Source organism: Zalophus californianus, chromosome 7 (assembly GCF_009762305.2).
Source record: "Zalophus californianus isolate mZalCal1 chromosome 7, mZalCal1.pri.v2, whole genome shotgun sequence".
Classification (NCBI taxonomy): Eukaryota; Metazoa; Chordata; class Mammalia; order Carnivora; family Otariidae; genus Zalophus; species Zalophus californianus.
Genome location: NC_045601.1, coordinates 77,771,736 through 77,790,118, shown reverse-complemented (window position 1 = coordinate 77,790,118; position 18,383 = coordinate 77,771,736). Strand labels below are relative to the sequence as shown.

Genomic DNA, 18,383 nt, shown 5'->3' with positions numbered 1-18,383 from the left:
AGAGGGGGCTATTGAGAGTCTCCTGGAAAAGAATTCATCCTACAGGTGGAAGGAGGAAGACCTAATGAACTCCCCAGTATCAAAACCCTACTCATCAGAGGAGGAAAGAGATTCTGAGTATACCCTTGTGACTGTCACATCTGTTCTAAGCCCAGTCCCATACATTCTTGTCTGGGTCCTAGGTCAAATGAGGACGATAAGTAAAAATTGGAAGAACATTCACTGAACACTTCATGAAACATGAAGGCATACACACAGATATATTGCATTGTTTTTGACCCCTCAGATTGAATGTTACAAATTGGAGACAGATAACCCCAATTTGCCACAGATCACCAAATTTTGGTTCTTTGAACTTTTCAGAACTGCAGCATGTGGTGACATCCTTTGGGCTCAGTGGAGTAGCAATAAGGTGAAGAATGAGATGCTTGGGGGAATAGGATCTGGGAAAGCTGTGGTGACTGTTGGAGGAGAAATGAGGTATCTAGTAAGGTATCTGTCGGTTTCTGATCACAAGTAAGACATCCCCTATGACTCTCAGAAATGCTAAAGGGAGCATCTTTGGGGTTGAGGACCAGCTTTATGCAACTAGGGGTAATAAGATCTGAATCATCTTCAAGTGACCCTGAATGCACCTACAGGCTGGCGAGGTCCCTTCAGAGCTAGATGCAGGCTCACAATAACCACAGATGGAAGATACAGCTATGTTTAACTACTACCTGGTCAAAATGGCTTAGCCTCTTAGGTTTTTAATAGTTCCCCTTGACTTATTACTTTTCTTTGATTTCTTTCAGCACATAAGCACATCCTTTGTGCAGGGGGATAGAGTACATAGTGTGCAAAACATATTTTAATCAATTCCTTACAGACCTCATAGCCTGGTGGGCAACACAGATTCATTTATTTATTCATTCAACAATTTTTATTAACTACCTACACTGCTACATACCATTCAATGTTTTTGGCATAATAATGAACAAGTAAGCAAGGAAGGATTTTAATTTCAAAATGCTTACTTGGTAGGAGTAGATAATAAACACAAGGATAATACACACAAAGATCAATATAAAATAAATACAGATAGGGTTAAGTACAGGGAAGGGAATAAGCATAGTGATATGATGACAAACAACTGAAAGGCCCCACTGAAGAGGTAATATTTGAACAGGAATCTAAAAGATGGAAAAGAGCCAACCACCAGAGATCTGCAGATGAGTGTTCTAGGTAAAAGCAACAATAAAAGGCAGGGCCCTTAGGTGAGAAAAAATTCAGTGTGTTCAGGAACTGAGAGGAAGCCAGGGAGCTAGAACTTAGTGAGAGAGAAGAAAGTGTGATGAGATGAGCTTAGAGAATCAGGAAGGGCCAAATAATACAGGGCCTTAAACTTTGATCAGGAGCATGGCTTCTTGCTTCAGTTACTAGGAATGCTATGGATGTTATAAGCAAGGGACAGTCATAATTTTAGAAATTACAGTAACAGGTGCTGAGATTTTTCATTTCCATTTTCTAACAGTACTCTCCCTCAAATCTCAAGAAACTAAAATTCTTATGAGCTGGTCCTGAGAAAATGTCAACTGGCACTATTCAGTGACTTACCACCAAGCTCATTCTTCACACTAACGTGTGGTGTCTCTACATTGACTCAAATAGCTGAACTCCTGCTTATTCCCTTTGGGGGCCATAAAATGGGACACTCCCTGAGACATCAGGGTGGCTCTGGTTTCCTCCTCTTCACTGGAGGATTTCCATACCAAGACTAACTATCTAGCAACTGCCCCTCCCAGGAGATTCATGGCAGTGAAACTTTTATAGGCCTACCTTTCACATTAGAACAGCCCTATTTTGGGGGTACATCGGTGGCTCAGTCAGTTAAGTGTCTGACTCTTGATATCAGCTTAGGTCTTGATCTCAGGGTTGTGAGTTCAAGCCCCAGCATGGAGCCCACAAAAAAATTAAAACCAAACAAAAACAAAAACAAAACCAACACACACACACACACACACACACACACACACACGGCCCTATGTCGACGAATTTGGCAACATACACATAAAACTTGTGATCTAAAAGTCTTAGTAATAGTAAGGTAACAGGGAAAATGGCAGAGATGCCCTGCAGACCTGATAGGATCCTGAGAAGAGTGAGTGCAGCAGCCAAAGGAAGACAATTCAAATATTATGTAGTGACTGCCTGTTTTTTTTGTTGTTGTTTTTTAAGATTTTGTTTATTTGACAGAGAGAGAGAGACCATGAGTGGGATGGGGAGGGTGCAGAGGGAGATGGAGAATGAGAAGCAGACCCCCCAATGAGCAGAGAGCCTGATGCGGAGCTCAATCCCAGGACCCCAAGACCACGACCTGAGCTGAAGGCTGACACTTAACTGATTGAGCCACCCAGGCACCCTGGCTGTCTGTTCTTATATATGAACACTTGTGTAAAACCCAAGGGCCTCTCAGAAATAGTGGAGGAATGTGGATTTTTCAAAGAAACAGAAGGCTGAATTAGCAGGTAGGAAAGATTGAGTCACCAATAGGCTAAAATATGGAACACAGCTCCATCTTTAAAGTATCTTCTAAACATTTTGAAAATATTTGGGGCTTCCTGATGGGATTTCTCATTTATGTTTATTTTACTTTCATCCATTCGCCCACCATTAAAGAAATGTACGTGTGTGTGCATAATTACATTTATAGTTTTAACTCTATTAGTCACTATATATATTATATGTGGACTGAATGTTTGTGTCCCCCTAAAAATTCATATGTTAAAATCCAAAATGTATGTGGTCATCATATTAGGACACCCCCAATGGGATGTGTTCTTATAAGAAGAGACTTTCTTCTCTCTCTCTCTCTCTTTCTCAGTTTGTACACAGAGGAAGGCCATTTGAGGGACATGCTGAGAAGGTGGCCATCTGCAAGCTGAGAAAGGAGGCCTCACTGGATACAACCCTGCTAGAACCTTGATCTTGGACTTCCAGCCTTCAGAACTGTGGGAAAATAAATTTCTGTTGTTTGATCTACTCATTTTCCTGCTTCTTTGAATAACTGGTCATGTTTTCAATTAGACATTGTGAATTTGATCTGGTTGGATTTTCATGTACTTCTATACATATTCTTAAGCTTTGTTTTAGAATGCAGTTAAATCATGTAGAAACAACTTGATCCTTTTAAGGCTTGCTCTTAAGTTTTGTTAGGCTGGACCAGTGCAGTCTTTAGTTTAGGGCTAGTTTTGCTCCAGTACTGAGGCAATATATAAGTTCTTTGTCTGATGCTCTGTGAACATGAACTATCCCTTGTTTTTTATGGCTCTAGAGATTATTCCCTCTGATCCTTTCAGCTCTCATTTTCCTTGGGGGAAAATAAGACACATGCACTCATTGGTACTCAGCCAGAGCCTCAAGAGGCCTCTCTGTAGATTTCCAGAATTCTCTCTCTGTCCTGCTTACTTTTTTTCTGGTACTCTGCCCTATGAACTTTAGCTGCCTCGGCCATCCCAGACTCCATCTTCTTAACTTATGGGGAATGCCAGGCAATGCCTGGCTTTCCCCCTTCCTATACTGCATCTTGGAAACTCTCTCCAGGCACTAACGTACAGACAATGTCAGGGCTCATTTGCTTGTTTCCTTGCGCTAAGGGATCATTGTCCTATGCTGTCTGGTATCTAATGCTTGAAAATGCTTGTTTCATTTATTTTGTGCAGCCTTTGTTGTTTCCAGAGAATAAATCTGGACTGTGTTTCTCCATCTTGGCTGGACTCTAATTATGTATTTGAGAACTTTATTTTTATAAACCTAAATTACGTTTATCCCTGTAGATTTCATATTGTTAATTTTATCCTTTTTAATTCTCTTCTGACATTTTGCCTTTTTTTGTTTTAATTAGTATGTGAAAAATGAATAAGCATTATTTCTATATGTTTGTCACACAGATAAAATATATAGTTTAGAGTAAGACCAGGGATAGAGTTCTGAGGCCTTCCACAAGGGATCAACCTGAAGTTCTCCTCAAACCATTAAGCAGTGTTCTTTGAGAATAATGGTCCATAGAGTTGCAGGATCATCTCACATTAACAGCATGGAGCTTACATTCACATCTCCTGTCCACAAAAACAGTAAGAGAGTCTTTATCACTTTCTTTGCAAAAATGAAGGTATTCTATGTTTATTGCCTTCCCTAAATTTAGAAACTGTCATAGTGAGAGTTTAGTTTATTCTATATGGCTTTTTTTTAATGAATCCATGTTGGTATCTGCAGATCTCTGCTTCTAAACAATTTTATATTCCAGAATTGAGCTAAAAATCCACATCCAGATTATATAGACCTACAGCTTCCAAATTTTACCTTTTCTAAAAAGAGTCACTTGTCCATTTCTGATTTCCCATCATTGGTCTTGTTTATCATGACTTTTCAGAAACTGCCAACAATGTTTCTGGAACTATAACGCAAATTTTTTCAATATTCTGCTTATTATCTCCAATATATTACCCAGCTATGTGAGGTTCCTTCTATATAGCTGAGATTGAAAACATATGGCTAAAATTTTTTTAAAAAGTCACTGTGTCAGAAAATTTTAACAAAATTTAAATCTTTCTTATACAGCTTCACCTGGTAAGAGTTTCAACTGTATTTGTTTTTTGTTTTTTGGGTTTGTTTGTTTTTGAGAGAGAGAGAGAGAGAGAGAAGAGGGGCAGAGGGAGAGAGAGGGAGAGAATCTCAAGCAGGTGCCACACCCAGAGCAGAGCTCAACACAGGGCTTACCTTCAGGACCCTGAGATCAGGACCTGAGCCAAAATCAAGAGTCAGATGCTTAACCAACTGATCCACCCAGGCACCCCAACCATATTTGTTTTTAAGATTGTCAGTTTGAGGGGTGCCTGGGTGGCTCAGTCGTTGGGCATCTGCCTTTGGCTCAGGTCATGATCCCGGGGTCCTGGGATCGAGCCCCGCATCGGGCTCCCTGCTCAGCGGGAAGCCTGCTTCTCCCTCTCCCACTCCCCCTGCTTGTGTTCCCTCTATCTGTCTGTGTCTCTCTCTGTCAAATAAAGATATAAAATCTTAAAAAAAAAAAAAAAAGATTGTCAGTTTGAATGCTATTACCCATGATGGAGAAAAAAGAAAAATAGGAATCTTATTTGTCTTCTGTCATTTGTTAACATGATCTATTGTCTGAATAACTAAATAATACCTGGTATCCAAGTAGTAGTCCCAAACCATCACTGCTGTTTTCCTTGGTCAGAACATAATCTCAACTCTCATTGCCATTTCTCTTCATAATCCTGAAGTACTCTGTTGGCTGCCCTTGCCCCCCCTTTTTTTCTTTTGGAAGAGGCTTGGTCCATTCTGTGGTATGTAGCTTTCCTGTTATTATTTTTACAGGCTCCCACCATTCTTATAGGTTCACACCATTCCTATATGCACCCAAATCAGGTATACTAATAAGTTTTTAACCCTAGAATAATCACTGTGACTACATTCTGTAAAAACTTATCATCCAAATATGGGAAACAGTTTCTGCAACCAAAGTTTGGGATTTAGTGAACTCATGTAACAATGACTTCAATAATTGATTTTTTTTTTAAAGCAACCATACTAACAGAAAGTCATCAGATTAGCAAAAAAAGTGACATGATGATAATGGCAAAGTTACACGGTCCAAATTTTATGTGTGTAAAAAAATGTGAAGCTTTCCATCTTGAAGTCATAACCTCTTGGTTAATTGTATTGTTTTGTGGAAAGCTTGACTGAAAATAAACAAGTTTATTTATGTCAGATGAAGTTGGTTTTAAGACAAACTAGTAATTGTGGTATATTATCTTCACTGGAACAACTTCATTTCCTTAGTCATCTCTGGAGGTGGCCTCCCCTTGTTCTATGATTCCAATGGCCTGAATGAACAACAATTAAGGATCAAAATCTATTTGGATAGGTGAGTCAGAAGCATTGATTCTGGGTAAAGTAGGAAAGCCTTGGACACCCTCATCTGTAGATGTCTAAACACTTCAGTGGAACTATTCATCCCAATATGGCACATTGTTACATATCTCCCATGAAAACAATCAATAAAGCATTTAGCCAAGAATGGTATCTACTTTTGTTTCTGAATAGCTTGTAATGATAACCTGTCAATAAATAGTTGCTGAGAATTGTGTAGGACACCGTAAAAAGGTTCTTCAAGCACTTATAGGAAGCTTACATGGTTAGAAGCTTCTTGTCCTCAAGAAGTCTACAAATCTAGTAGAGGAAATAGGATTCTGAAGTACTCCAATGGTTGCAAACGTTAGTAATTAGCTAACATTCACTGAGTGTCTACAAAGTACCAGATACAATTCTAAGCACTCAGGATACTGTAATGAACAAAGTAGACAAAAATTCCTGTACTGGGGCACCTGGGTGGCTCAGTCGTTAAGCGTCTGCCTTCGGCTCAGGTCATGATCCTAGGGTCCTGGGATCGAGACCCGCATCGGGCTCCCTGCTCCACGGGGAAGCCTGCATCTCCCTCTCCTACTCCCCCTGCTTGTGTTCCCTCTCTCGCTGTGTCTCTCCCTGTCAAATAAATAAATAAATTTTTTTAAAATCTTAAAAAAAAATTCCTGTACTTACGGAGCTTACATTCTAGTGGGGGAGTGGGTAGAGAGTCAGAAAATAAATAAGATAATAAGTAGGTCAGATGAGTAAAATTATAGGATTTTACCAAATCAAAACCTCAATGAGATATTACCTCACACCAGTCAGAATGGCTAAAATTAACAAGTCAGGAAATGACACATGTTGGCGAGGATGCAGAGAAAGGGGAACCCTCCTACACTGTTGGTGGGAATGCAAGCTGGTGCAGCCACTCTGGAAAACAGTATGGAGGTTCCTCAAAAAGTTGAAAATAGAGCTACCCTACAACCCAGCAATTGCACTACTGAGTATTTACCCCAAAGATACAAATGTAGTGATCTGAAGGGAGACGTGCACCCCAATGTTTATCGCAGCAATGTCCACAATAGCCAAACTATGGAAAGAGCCAAGATGTCCATCAACAGATGAATGGATAAAGAAGATGTGGTATACATATACAATGGAATATTATGCAGCCATCAAAAAACTGAAATCTTGCCATTTGCAACGACGTGGATGGAACTAGAAGGTATTACGCTGAGCGAAATAAGTCAATGAGAGAAAGACATGTATCATATGATCTCACTGATATGAGGAATTCTTAATCTCAGGAAACAAACTGAGGGTTCTGTTCATTTATTAATCACAAAGCATTATGCTAAATGAAATAAGCAGAGAAAGTCAATTATCATATGGTTTCACTTATCTGTGGAACATAAGGAATAGCATGGAGGACATTAGGAGAAGGAAGGGGAAAATGAAGGGGGGGAAATTGGAGGGGGAGATGAACCATGAGAGACTATGGACTCTGAGAAACAAACTGAGGGTTTAGAGGGGAGGGGGTGGGGGGATGGGTTAGCCTGGTGATGGATATTGAGGAGGGCACGTTCTGCGTGGAGCACTGGGTGTTATACACAAACAATGAATCATGGAACACTACATCAAAAACTAATGATGTAATGTATGGTGATTAACATAATAAAATAAAACTTAAAAAAATCTATAGGATGTTATAGACCACTGCTGGAAATACAATGCAAAACACATATGTAATTGTCAATTTTCCATTAACCATATTAAAAAGTAAGAAGAAATAGGTGAAAGTAAATCTCATTAAATTTTTTATTTTGGAATAATTTTTGGTTTACACAAAGGTTGTAAATGTAGTACAGAAAATTGGGTGTATACTCTTCACTCAATTTCCCTATTTTTAAGGTCTTATATAACTGTGATATATTTGTCAAAATGCTACCCTACGACCCAGCAATTGCACTACTAGGTATTTACCCCAAAGATACAAATGTAGTGATCTGAAGGGGCACCTGCTCCCCAATGTTTATAGCAGCAATGTCCACAATAGCCTAACTATGGAAAGAGCCCAGATGTCCATCAACATATGAATGGATAAAGATGTGGTGTGTGTATACACACACACACACACACACACACACACACACACACACAAATGGAATACTACTCAGCCATCAAAAAAATGAAATCTTGCCATTTGCAATGACCTGATGGAACTAGAGGGTATTATGCTAAGCAAAATCAGTCAGAGAAAGACAATTATCATGCAATCTCACTCATAGGTGGAATTTAAGAAAAAGTGTACCAACACTGGTACATTACTATTAACTAAATCACATTTATTATTTGGATTTCATCATTTGCCCATTAATGTCCACTTTCTGTTCCAGGATCCAATCCATGATACCATATTGCATTTAGTTGTCATGTCTCCTTAGTCTCCTCTGGTCTGTGACAGGGGATATTAATTTTAATAATATATCTTATTTAATACACTATATAAAAATATCATTTCAAACTGTGATCAATATTTACATTATCCATTATATATTTTACATTATTTTTTCATACTAAGTCTTCAAAATCCGTGTGTATTTATACTTAAAACATATAAGCACTTTCACAGAAAGTACTTAATCTGCATTTAGGTCTCACAAGATTTACATTTGAAAAAGTAGGTTCACATACTCAGGTTCTAAACATACTTAAAAGTCTTCCAATAATTGCCCCGAATGTCAGGTTTTAATGAACTTAATTAATTTAAAAATTCAGTTCTTCAAATGCACTAGCCACGTTTCAAGTGCTCAATAGTCTATGTAGCTAGGAATTATCATATTGAACAGTACAGCTCTAGATCATTCTAAGGACTTCTGGCTTTTATTCTGGGTGAGACAGGGAGCTCTGAAGGGTTTGGAGCAAAGGAGTGACGTGATGTGATTAATTTAAGAATACTCTGCTGTGCTGGAGAATAAATTGAAGTGAGGCAAAGGCAGACACAAGGAGACCAGCCAGGAGGCTACTGCACTAATCCAAGTGATGAAGGACTAGGCTGGTAACAGTGAAAGGTGAGAAGTGATAGGATTCCAGGAATACTTTGCTGGACCTAACACAATCTGCCTATAAATTGTATGTGGTGTTATGGATGACCCCAAAGATTTTGGCCTAAAAATTAGAACAACGAGATTGTCTTTTACAGAGAAGGTTTTGTAAGAAGCAGGTTTGGGGGATAAGGGAGAAGAAGATGGGAGGGTGTTTTAGACATTTTCAGTTTTTAGGTACCCATGAGACAGTTAAGTGGAGATGTTAATTAGGCAATGAATATATGATTCTGGAGTTCAGGGGAGAGAGCTCAGCTGGAAATATAAATTTGGGAGTCATTAGCATATAGTTGGTGTTTAAAAATTGAGATTACTAAAGGAATGAATATATAGAAAGAAGTGTTAGGGTGAGGTTATTCAGCAGTTGTATTTTTAGGACGATTCAAATTTTGAAATCAGGCCCCAAGAGAGCAACAGAATTGGTGGAATAATAATTCCTTCCAAGTTAAAGCAGTGTTAGACGCAACGGTGTAAAGGTGGTGATCACCCAACCGTGGTCTACGGCAGATGATTCTGTTCTGCTGAGGTAAAAATACATAGCCAGTAGATCTAGAAAGATGCAGTAAGTGAGGAAAGGCTTTCTTGCTGGCTAAGTAGCTAGCCAGAGCTGGGAATGCGAGGGTTCTAAGGACAGTTTTGGAGTTAACAAGTGACAGCTGTAGTCTGTTTCCTACACATACACAAAACCAACCAGCCTGTTCTACCGTACAGCATATGTCCTAATGCTGGTACAACAAAGACATCTCTTCGATTGGCAGAGAAGAAAGTGTTGCCTTGAACCACAAAGCCACTTTAACAGCAAAGGCCCAGCACGGGTGGATTACTAGGGAGGTGCCCTTTCCCTGAGGGCACCTGAGCTCCTGAATGGGACAAATTCGGAGGGAGGGGGCTGATCAGGCGAGTTCGGGCCGCTGCAATCCAGACGGGCTTGCGAATTCTGCACAGAATTCTGACAAAGGGGAGGGCCTTGGCTTGAAGAAGCGCGGAGTTACTTATTTTAGGAGAGCGGAAAGGCACAAATGGAAGGCTCAAGGACAAAAAACGCAGATTCTTGCGCAGGCCGCAGAGTTGAAGGTAGCTCTGCGAACGAACCGTTCTTGCCATAGCCTCCCTAAGCCGGGCAGTGGGGAGGGCGAAAGACGGAATCCGGAGGCAGTGCGGCGGCAAGGGCCGACTCACAGGCCATCTTTTAGGTCCTGATGCTCGGGGCAACGGACCCCATCACTATTTTCCTCTCACCAGGTAGCTCCGCCCAGGGGTGACTCCCTCCCCGGCAAAAATTTGGCCTGGTTAAACGAGAACGTGCAGGAATATTGGCCTATTGACAGTCCGGGAACGCCCACCAAATACGAGCACCTAGGTGCCGCCGGCGCTGACCGGGTGGAGTCGGAGCGCAGGAACCTCCTAAGGCGGAACTGGCGGATCGCAGGGAGCCGGGCGGTGCCAACGCACACAAGCCAATTACGGCAGACGCTTCCACGTGACTAGAACTGACCAATAGGCAGTCGCGACGATAGCGGCGGGGAAATTCAAACGTGTTTGAGGAGAGGGGTCTGGATTCCATCTTTTCTTCCTTACTCCGCTTTCTGGTGGTGAGTTCTCCCTCGCGGGCACACGGAGGAACGGCGGCGGCCGGTGTGTGGGCTCCTTAGCCGCGAGGGTCGGTGAGTGGTTAGGGCGAGGCGGGGAGGACTCAGAGCCTGGTAGAAGACGTGGGGCGCGGCTAAACGAACTGAAGGGGGAGAGGAGGTCTCGCTGCTTCCGCCGATCCAGCGGGTGGTGAGGCAGATTTTGTTGAGGACCCAGGAAACAAGAGGTGGGTGTGTACCTCGCTGAAGAGGGCCTGGCGGGCACCTGGGGAGAGTTTTGGGGACATGAAATCGTCTCCCAAAAGACACGCCCTCTTGTCTGGTGTTTTATAACAGGGAGAGGAGACAGTGACCCCGTTCTGACAGTTACCTTTTGAACCTGACTTCAAATAGTAGTATCTAGCTGCCCACTTTATCGCCCCTTTTCATTGTCAAACTCGAGGTCAGGGGCGGCATTAATATCAGGTACTCTGGCCTACTGGGTTAATGTCTGAGAATCACAAACCTGAGATTGACAGGAAGAACGACTGCAGACACTTTGCAACATCACCACCGTGCAGATGAGCAAGTGCTGGTGCTATAAGAATGCAGTAGATTTTTGGTTTTAGAATGATTAAGATAGCAAATCATAATTCTGCCAGATAGGCATAAGAACAAGCCTTCTGATACCCCCTTATCAATAAAAGGCAATAATGTGTATATATTCTGCTTTGAACGCACTTGCAGTGTGCAGGCTTACTCGCATACAGCAGGTGAATAAAGGAATGGTTTTCATTATCAAAAATATTCTTTATGTCTGTATGTCACTACAAGAATCCAAGCAAACATTCCCTCACATTTTAAAAAATGACTGAATTTGCAGATGGCCCAGAGGAAATAATTCTGGAAAAAGAGTGAAAGGAAAGTGTGGAAGAAAAATGGAAAGTTTGAAAGCAAGGAGGGGCAGCAATTTCTGTGTTGTGCAATGGCTTCACTGAAGTTCTGCTGGGAAGAAAAGGTGTATCTGGTCTATTGGAAACCTTGCTGTACAAATTACAAGGATATGCTGTTGTTTTTATGCGCATAGTTTCACAAATACTACTCTGATAATATCTGTGTTTAGATGTGTTCGTATAACTACCCTCTGGGTTCTAAAAGGCTAGCTGAGACATTTTTTCTTTAATGCTAGTAAAAAGGAATGATGACAGTTCAATTTTTTTTTTTTTGCCTTAGAAATGGAGGCTGAGGACTTAAGTGGCAGAGAATTGACAATTGATTCTATAATGAACAAAGTGAGAGATATTAAAAATAAATTTAAAAATGAAGACCTTACTGATGAGCTAAGCTTGAATAAAGTCTCTGCTGATACTACAGGTGAGTTCCTTTTCTTTGAGTGCCCGCTAAGGTAAAGGAATGAAGTGTTAACTACTTGTATTTCATAAATGTAATTTTCTCAGTAATTGTTGCTTGCCAATTAGTCTACAAACACTTTATATTTTAACCCTTCTGTGTGGAAATGTTCCACAATTTTCTGCTTTCTTAAAAACAGAAACTTACTACAGCATGCTCTTAACTCTTCCATTACTGTCAGCTGTTAATTCTGTTTATACGCCTGCCATCAGTAGATATGCCATTTTTTTTCCATTCTTTTTTTGCTGCAAACTGAGAAAAATGTGAATCTTAATGAAATTATGGTATAAACTTAAAGTCAAACACTCAATTTTTGATAGGGGAGAATCTTCCTATTACTCCCCCTTTAATTCTCTTCTCCCTTGCTTATTACTCTGTTCCAGCGACAGTGGCTTCCCTATCTCTCCTATATGCTAGACCAGCTTATATCCCAATCCCTTTGTTCTTGCTCTCTGCCTTGAACACCACTCCCGAGATAATCTGCGAACTCTTAGCTTTTCCAGGTCTGTTCACAGGTCCTCTCAGTGAGGCCTTTCCTAACTCACTTATTTGAAATAGCAACCTACTGGTTTGGGCATGTGTATCCTTTCCCTGTATTATTTTTCTCCATAGCATTAATCACCTTATATCTAATTTACTCATAAATTTGTTTGTTGTCTGTCTCCTCCACTAGAACATGAACTCCATAAAGGCATGATTTTTATCTGTTTTGTTATATCTGCAGGGCTTAGAATGGTGCCTGGCATGTAGTGGATACTTACATTTTTATTGGGTGATGAATCAGTAAAAGTGCCCAAAGTTTAATACCCTAGCTTTATGAACAGTTAGCTCAGAAGCCTAATTCGCTCTCTATTTCAGATTATTGAGGTTGTTTGAAAAGTGACCTTTGGATAAATTTGTTATGTCTATACTGGCCTTTAAATGGATGAGGGATTAAGTGGAAGAACCTGAAATCTAGTCATGATGGTAGATCATATTCAATTGAAACAACCTAGAAAATGATCATTTTGGTGTTAAGCAAAATCTTAGTAGAATATTACCATACTTTATTATGTGTACTTAAATAATGTTAAACCTTGCACACCAAGATGAATCCTTATTTAAAATTCTTAGGTCGGGGCACCTGGGTGGCTCAGTCAGTTTAGTGTCTGCCTTGGGCTCAGGTCATGATCCCAGAGTCCTAGGATCAAGTCCTGTACTGGGCTCCCTGCTTGTTCAGGATCCTGCTTCTCCCTCTGCCGCCCCACCCCCCTGCTTGTGCTGTCTCTTGCACTCTCTTTCAAATAAATAAATAAAGTCTTAAAATAAAATTCTTACCTCACTCAAAACTGTGGATACTTGATATATATTGATAACTGGGATATAAGACATTATCATAAATATTGAGGGAAATCCAAAGATTAAAACCATGGTTTCTAGGTGACAAAAATCTATGTAATCACTACACTGCACTGTGAAATGTTTAGCATCAAATAAATACTGACACAATAAGGCACAAATTAAGTTCTTTTTTTTTTTTTTTTTTTTTAATTTTTTATTGTTATGTTAATCACCATATATTACATCATTAGTTTTTGGTGCAGTGTTCCATGATTCATTGTTTGTTCATAACACCCAGTGCTCCATGCAGAACGTGCCCTCCTCAATACCCATCACCAGGCTAACCCATCCCCCTACCCCCCTCCCCTCTAGAACCCTCAGTTTGTTTTTCAGAGTCCATCATCTCTCATGGTTCGTCTCCCCCTCTGACATACTCCCCTTTTCTTCCTCTCCTGTTCTCTTCTTCTTTTTCTTTTTTCTTAAAATATGTTGCATTATTTGTTTCAGAAGTACAGATCTGTGATTCAACAGTCTTGCACAATTCACAGCGCTCACCGTAGCACATACCCTCCCCAATGTCCATCACCCAGCCACCCCATCCCTCCCACCCCCCAACCACTCCAGTAACACTCAGTTTCTTTCCTGAGATTAAGAATTCCTCATATCAGTGAGGTCATGTGATACGTGTCTTTCTCTGATTGACTTATTTCACTCAGCATAACACCCTCCAGTTCCATCCACGTCGTTGCAAATGGCAAGATCTCATTCCTTTTGATGGCTGCATAATATTCCATTGTGTATATATACCACATCTTCTTTATCCATTCATCTGTCGATGGGCATCTTGGCTCTTTCCACAGTTTGGCTATGGTGGACATTGCTGCTATAAACATTGGGGTACATGTACCCCTTCGGGTCCCTACATTTGTATCTTTGTGGTAAATACCCAGTAGTGCAATTGCTGGATCGAACGGTAGCTCTAATTTCAACTGTTTGAGGAACCTCCATACTGTTTTCCAGAGGGGTTGCACCAGCTTGCATTCCCACCAACAGTGTAGGAGGGTTCCCCTTTCTCCACATCCCCGCCAACATCTGTCGTTCCCTGACTTGTTAATTTTAGCCATTCTGACGGGTGTGAGGTGGTATCTCATTGAGGTTTTGATTTGGATTTCCCTGATGCCAAGCGATGTTGAGCACTTTTTCATGTGCCTGTTGGCCATTTGGATGTCTTCTTTGGAGAAATGTCTGTTCATGTCTTCTGCCCATTTCTTGATTGGATTATTTGTTCTTTGAGTGTTGAGTTTGATAAGTTCTTTATAGATTTTGGATACTAGCCCTTTATCTGATACGTCATTTGCAAATATTTTCTCCCATTCTGTCGGTTGTCTTTTGGTTTTGTGGACTGTTTCTTTTGCTGTGCAGAAGCTTTTTATCTTGATGAAATCCCAATAGTTCATTTTTGCCCTGGCTTCCCGTGCCTTTGGCGATGTTTCTAGGAAGAAGTTGCTGCGGCTAAGGTCGAAAAGGTTGCTACCTGTGTTCTCCTTTAGGATTTGGATGGACTCCTGTCTCACGTTTAAGTCTTTCAACCATTTGGAGTCTATTTTTGTGTGTGGTGTAAGGAAATGGTCCAGTTTCATTCTTCTGCATGTGGCTGTCCAATTTTCCCAACACCATTTGTTGAAGAGACTGTCTTTTTGCCATTGGACATTCTTTCCTGCTTTGTCAAAAATAAGTTGACCATAGAGTTGAGGGTCCATTTCTGGGCTCTCAATTCTGTTCCATTGATCTATGTGTCTGTTTTTGTGCCAGTACCATACTGTCTTGATGATGACAGCTTTGTAATAGAGCTGGAAGTCCGGAATTGTGATGCCACCAGCTTTGCTTTTCTTTTTCAGTATTCCTCTGGCTATTCTGGGTCTCTTCTGGTTCCATACAAATTTTAGGATTATTTGTTCCATTTCTTTGAAAAAAGTGGATGGTATTTTGATGGGGATTGCATTGAATGTGTAGATTGCTCTAGGTAGCATTGACATCTTCACAATGTTGATTCTCCCAATCCATGAGCATGGAACGTTTTTCCATTTCTTTGTGTCTTCTTCAATTTCTTTCCTGAGTATTTTATAGTTTTCTGAGTACAGATCCTTTGCCTCTTTGGTTAGATTTATTCCTAGGTATCTAATGGTTTTGGGTGCAATTGTAAATGGGATAGACTCCTTGATTTGTCTCTCTTCTGTCTTGTTGTTGGTGTATAGGAATGCCACTGATTTCTGTGCATTGATTTTATATCCTGCTACTTTACTGAATTCCTGTATGAGTTCTAGCAGTTTTGGGGTGGAGTCTTTTGGGTTTTCCACATACAGTATCATATCATCTGCAAAGAGTGAGAGTTTGACTTCCTCTTTGCCGATTTGGATGCCTTTGATTTCTTTTTGTTGTCTGATTGCTGTGGCTAGGACTTCTAATACTATGTTGAATAGCAGTGGTGAGAGTGGACATCCCTGCCGCGTTCCTGACCTTAGGGGAAAAGCTCTCAGCCTTTCCCCATTGAGAATGATATTCGCTGTAGGTTTTTCGTAGATGGCTTTTATGATATTGAGGTATGTACCCTCTATCCCTATACTCTGAAGAGTTTTGATCAAGAAAGGATGTTGTACTTTGTCAAATGCTTTTTCTGCATCTATTGAGAGGATCATATGATTCTTGTTCTTTCTTTTGTTAATGTATTGTATCACGTTGATTGATTTGCGGATGTTGAACCAGCCTTGCAGCCCAGGAATAAATCCCACTTGGTCGTGGTGAATAATCCTTTTAATGTACTGTTGGATCCTATTGGCTAGTATTTTGGTGAGAATTTTTGCATCCATGTTCATCAAGGATATTGGTCTGTAATTCTCTTTTTTGATGGGGTCTTTGTCTGGTTTTGGGATCAAGGTAATGCTGGCCTCATAAAATGAGTTTGGAAGTTTCCCTTCCATTTCTATTTTTTGGAACAGTTTCAGGAGAATAGGTATTAATTCTTCTTGAAATGTCTGATAGAATTCCCCTGGGAAGCCATCTGGCCCTGGGCTTTTGTTTCTTGGGAGATTTTTGATGACTGTTTCAATTTCCGTAGTGGTTATAGGTCTGTTCAGGTTTTCTATTTCTTCCTGGTTCAATTTTGGTAGTTGATACATCTCTAGGAATGCACCCATTTCTTCCAGGTTATCTAATTTGCTGGCATAGAGTTGCTCATAATATGTTCTTATAATTGTTTGTATTTCTTTGGTGTTGCTTGTGATCTCTCCTCTTTCATTCATGATTTTGTTGATTTGGGTCATTTCTCTTTTCTTTTTGATCAGTCTGGCCAGGGGTTTATCAATCTTGTTAATTCTTTCAAAGAACCAGCTCCTAGTTTCGTTGATCTGTTCTACTGTTCTTTTGGTTTCTAGTTCATTGATTTCTGCTCTGATCTTTATGATTTCTCTTCTCCTGCTGGGTTTAGGCTTTCTTTGCTGTTCTTTCTCCAGCTCCTTTAGATGTAGGGTTAGGTTGTGTATTTGAGACCTTTCTTGTTTCTTGAGAAAGGCTTGTATTGCTATATACTTTCCTCTCAGGACTGCCTTTGCTGTATCCCAAAGATTTTGAACAGTTGTGTTTTCATTTTCATTGGTTTCCATGAATTTTTTTAATTCTTCTTTAATTTCTTGGTTGACCCATTCATTCTTTAGTAGGATGCTCTTTAGCCTCCATGTATTTGAGTTCTTTCCGACTTTCCTCTTGTGGTTGAGTTCTAGTTTCAAAGCATTGTGGTCTGAAAATATGCAGGGAATGATCCCAATCTTTTGGTACCGATTGAGACCTGATTTGTGACCTAGGATGTGATCAATTCTGGAGAATGTTCCATGGGCACTAGAGAAGAATGTGTATTCCGTTGCTTTGGGATGGAATGTTCTGAATATGTCTGTGAAGTCCATTTGGTCCAGTGTGTCATTTAACATCTTTATTTCCTTGTTGATCTTTTGCTTAGATGATCTGTCCATTTCAGTCAGGGGGGTGTTAAAATCCCCCACTATTATTGTATTGTTGTCAATGTGTTTCTTTGCTTTTGTTATTAATTGGCTTATATAATTGGCCGCTCCCATGTTCGGGGCATAGATATTTACAATTGTTAGATCTTCTTGTTGGATAGACCCTTTAAGTAGGATATAGTGTCCTTCCTCATCTCTTATTACAGTCTTTGTTTTAAAATCTAGTTTGTCTGATATAAGGATTGCCACCCCAGCTTTCTTTTGGTGTCCATTAGCATGGTAAATGGTTTTCCACCCCCTCACTTTCAATCTGGGGGTGTCTTTGGGTGTAAAATGAGTCTCTTGCAGACAGCATATTGATGGGTCTTGTTTTTTAATCCAATCTGATAGCCTGTGTCTTTTGATTGGGGCATTTAGCCCATTTACATTCAGGGTAACTATTGAAAGGTATGAATTTACTGCCATTGTATTACCTGTAAGGTGACTGTTAACTGTCTGTTGTCTGTGTTCGTTTCTGCTCTTTGCTGCTTTTAGGTTCTCTCTTTGCTTAGAGGACCCCTCTCAATATTTCTTGGAGGGCTGGTTTCGTGTTTGCAAATTCTTTTAGTTTTTGTTTGTTCTGGAAGCTTTTGATCTCTCCTTCTATTTTCAATGATAGCCTAGCTGGATATAGTATTCTTGGCTGCATATTTTTCTCGTTTAGTGCTCTGAAGATATCTTGCCAGTCCTTTCTGGCCTGCCAGGTCTCTGTGGATAGGTCTGTTGCCAATCTAATGTTTCTACCATTGTAGGTTACATATCTCTTCTCCCGAGCTGCTTTCAGGATTTTCTCTTTGTCTCTGAGACTCGTAAGTTTTACTATTAGATGTCGGGGTGTTGACCTATTTTTATTGATTTTGAGAGGGGTTCTCTGGCACAAATTAAGTTCTGAGTAGAGGGAGAATGGAGTACTCAGAGACCTGAGGAATTCATTTGCAAACACAGTGTTTTTGTTTTGTAAATTTTATTTAAATTCAATTAATTAACATATAATGTATTAGTTTCAGAGGTAGAGGTCAGTGATG

At 40.2% G+C, this 18,383-nt stretch overlaps 1 protein-coding gene across 6 annotated transcripts in view; it reads left to right on the top strand.

Annotated features, from left to right (window-relative positions):
• Positions 1-18,383, top strand: part of TTK (TTK protein kinase) — a 91,666-nt gene that overhangs the window by 25,641 nt on the left and 47,642 nt on the right. For 3 of the 6 annotated variants that reach the window (XM_027603324.2, XM_027603325.2, XM_027603320.2), the window contains exons 1-2: positions 10,573-10,675; positions 11,813-11,953. In XM_027603324.2, coding sequence (XP_027459125.1) covers positions 11,815-11,953 — 139 coding nt within the window. In that variant the 5' untranslated portion in view covers positions 10,573-10,675; positions 11,813-11,814. Of the gene's footprint in view, positions 1-10,253; positions 10,676-10,697; positions 10,828-11,812; positions 11,954-18,383 lie in introns of those variants that run through there. The other 3 variants (XM_027603321.2, XM_027603322.2, XM_027603323.2) reach the window with 3 other exon arrangements.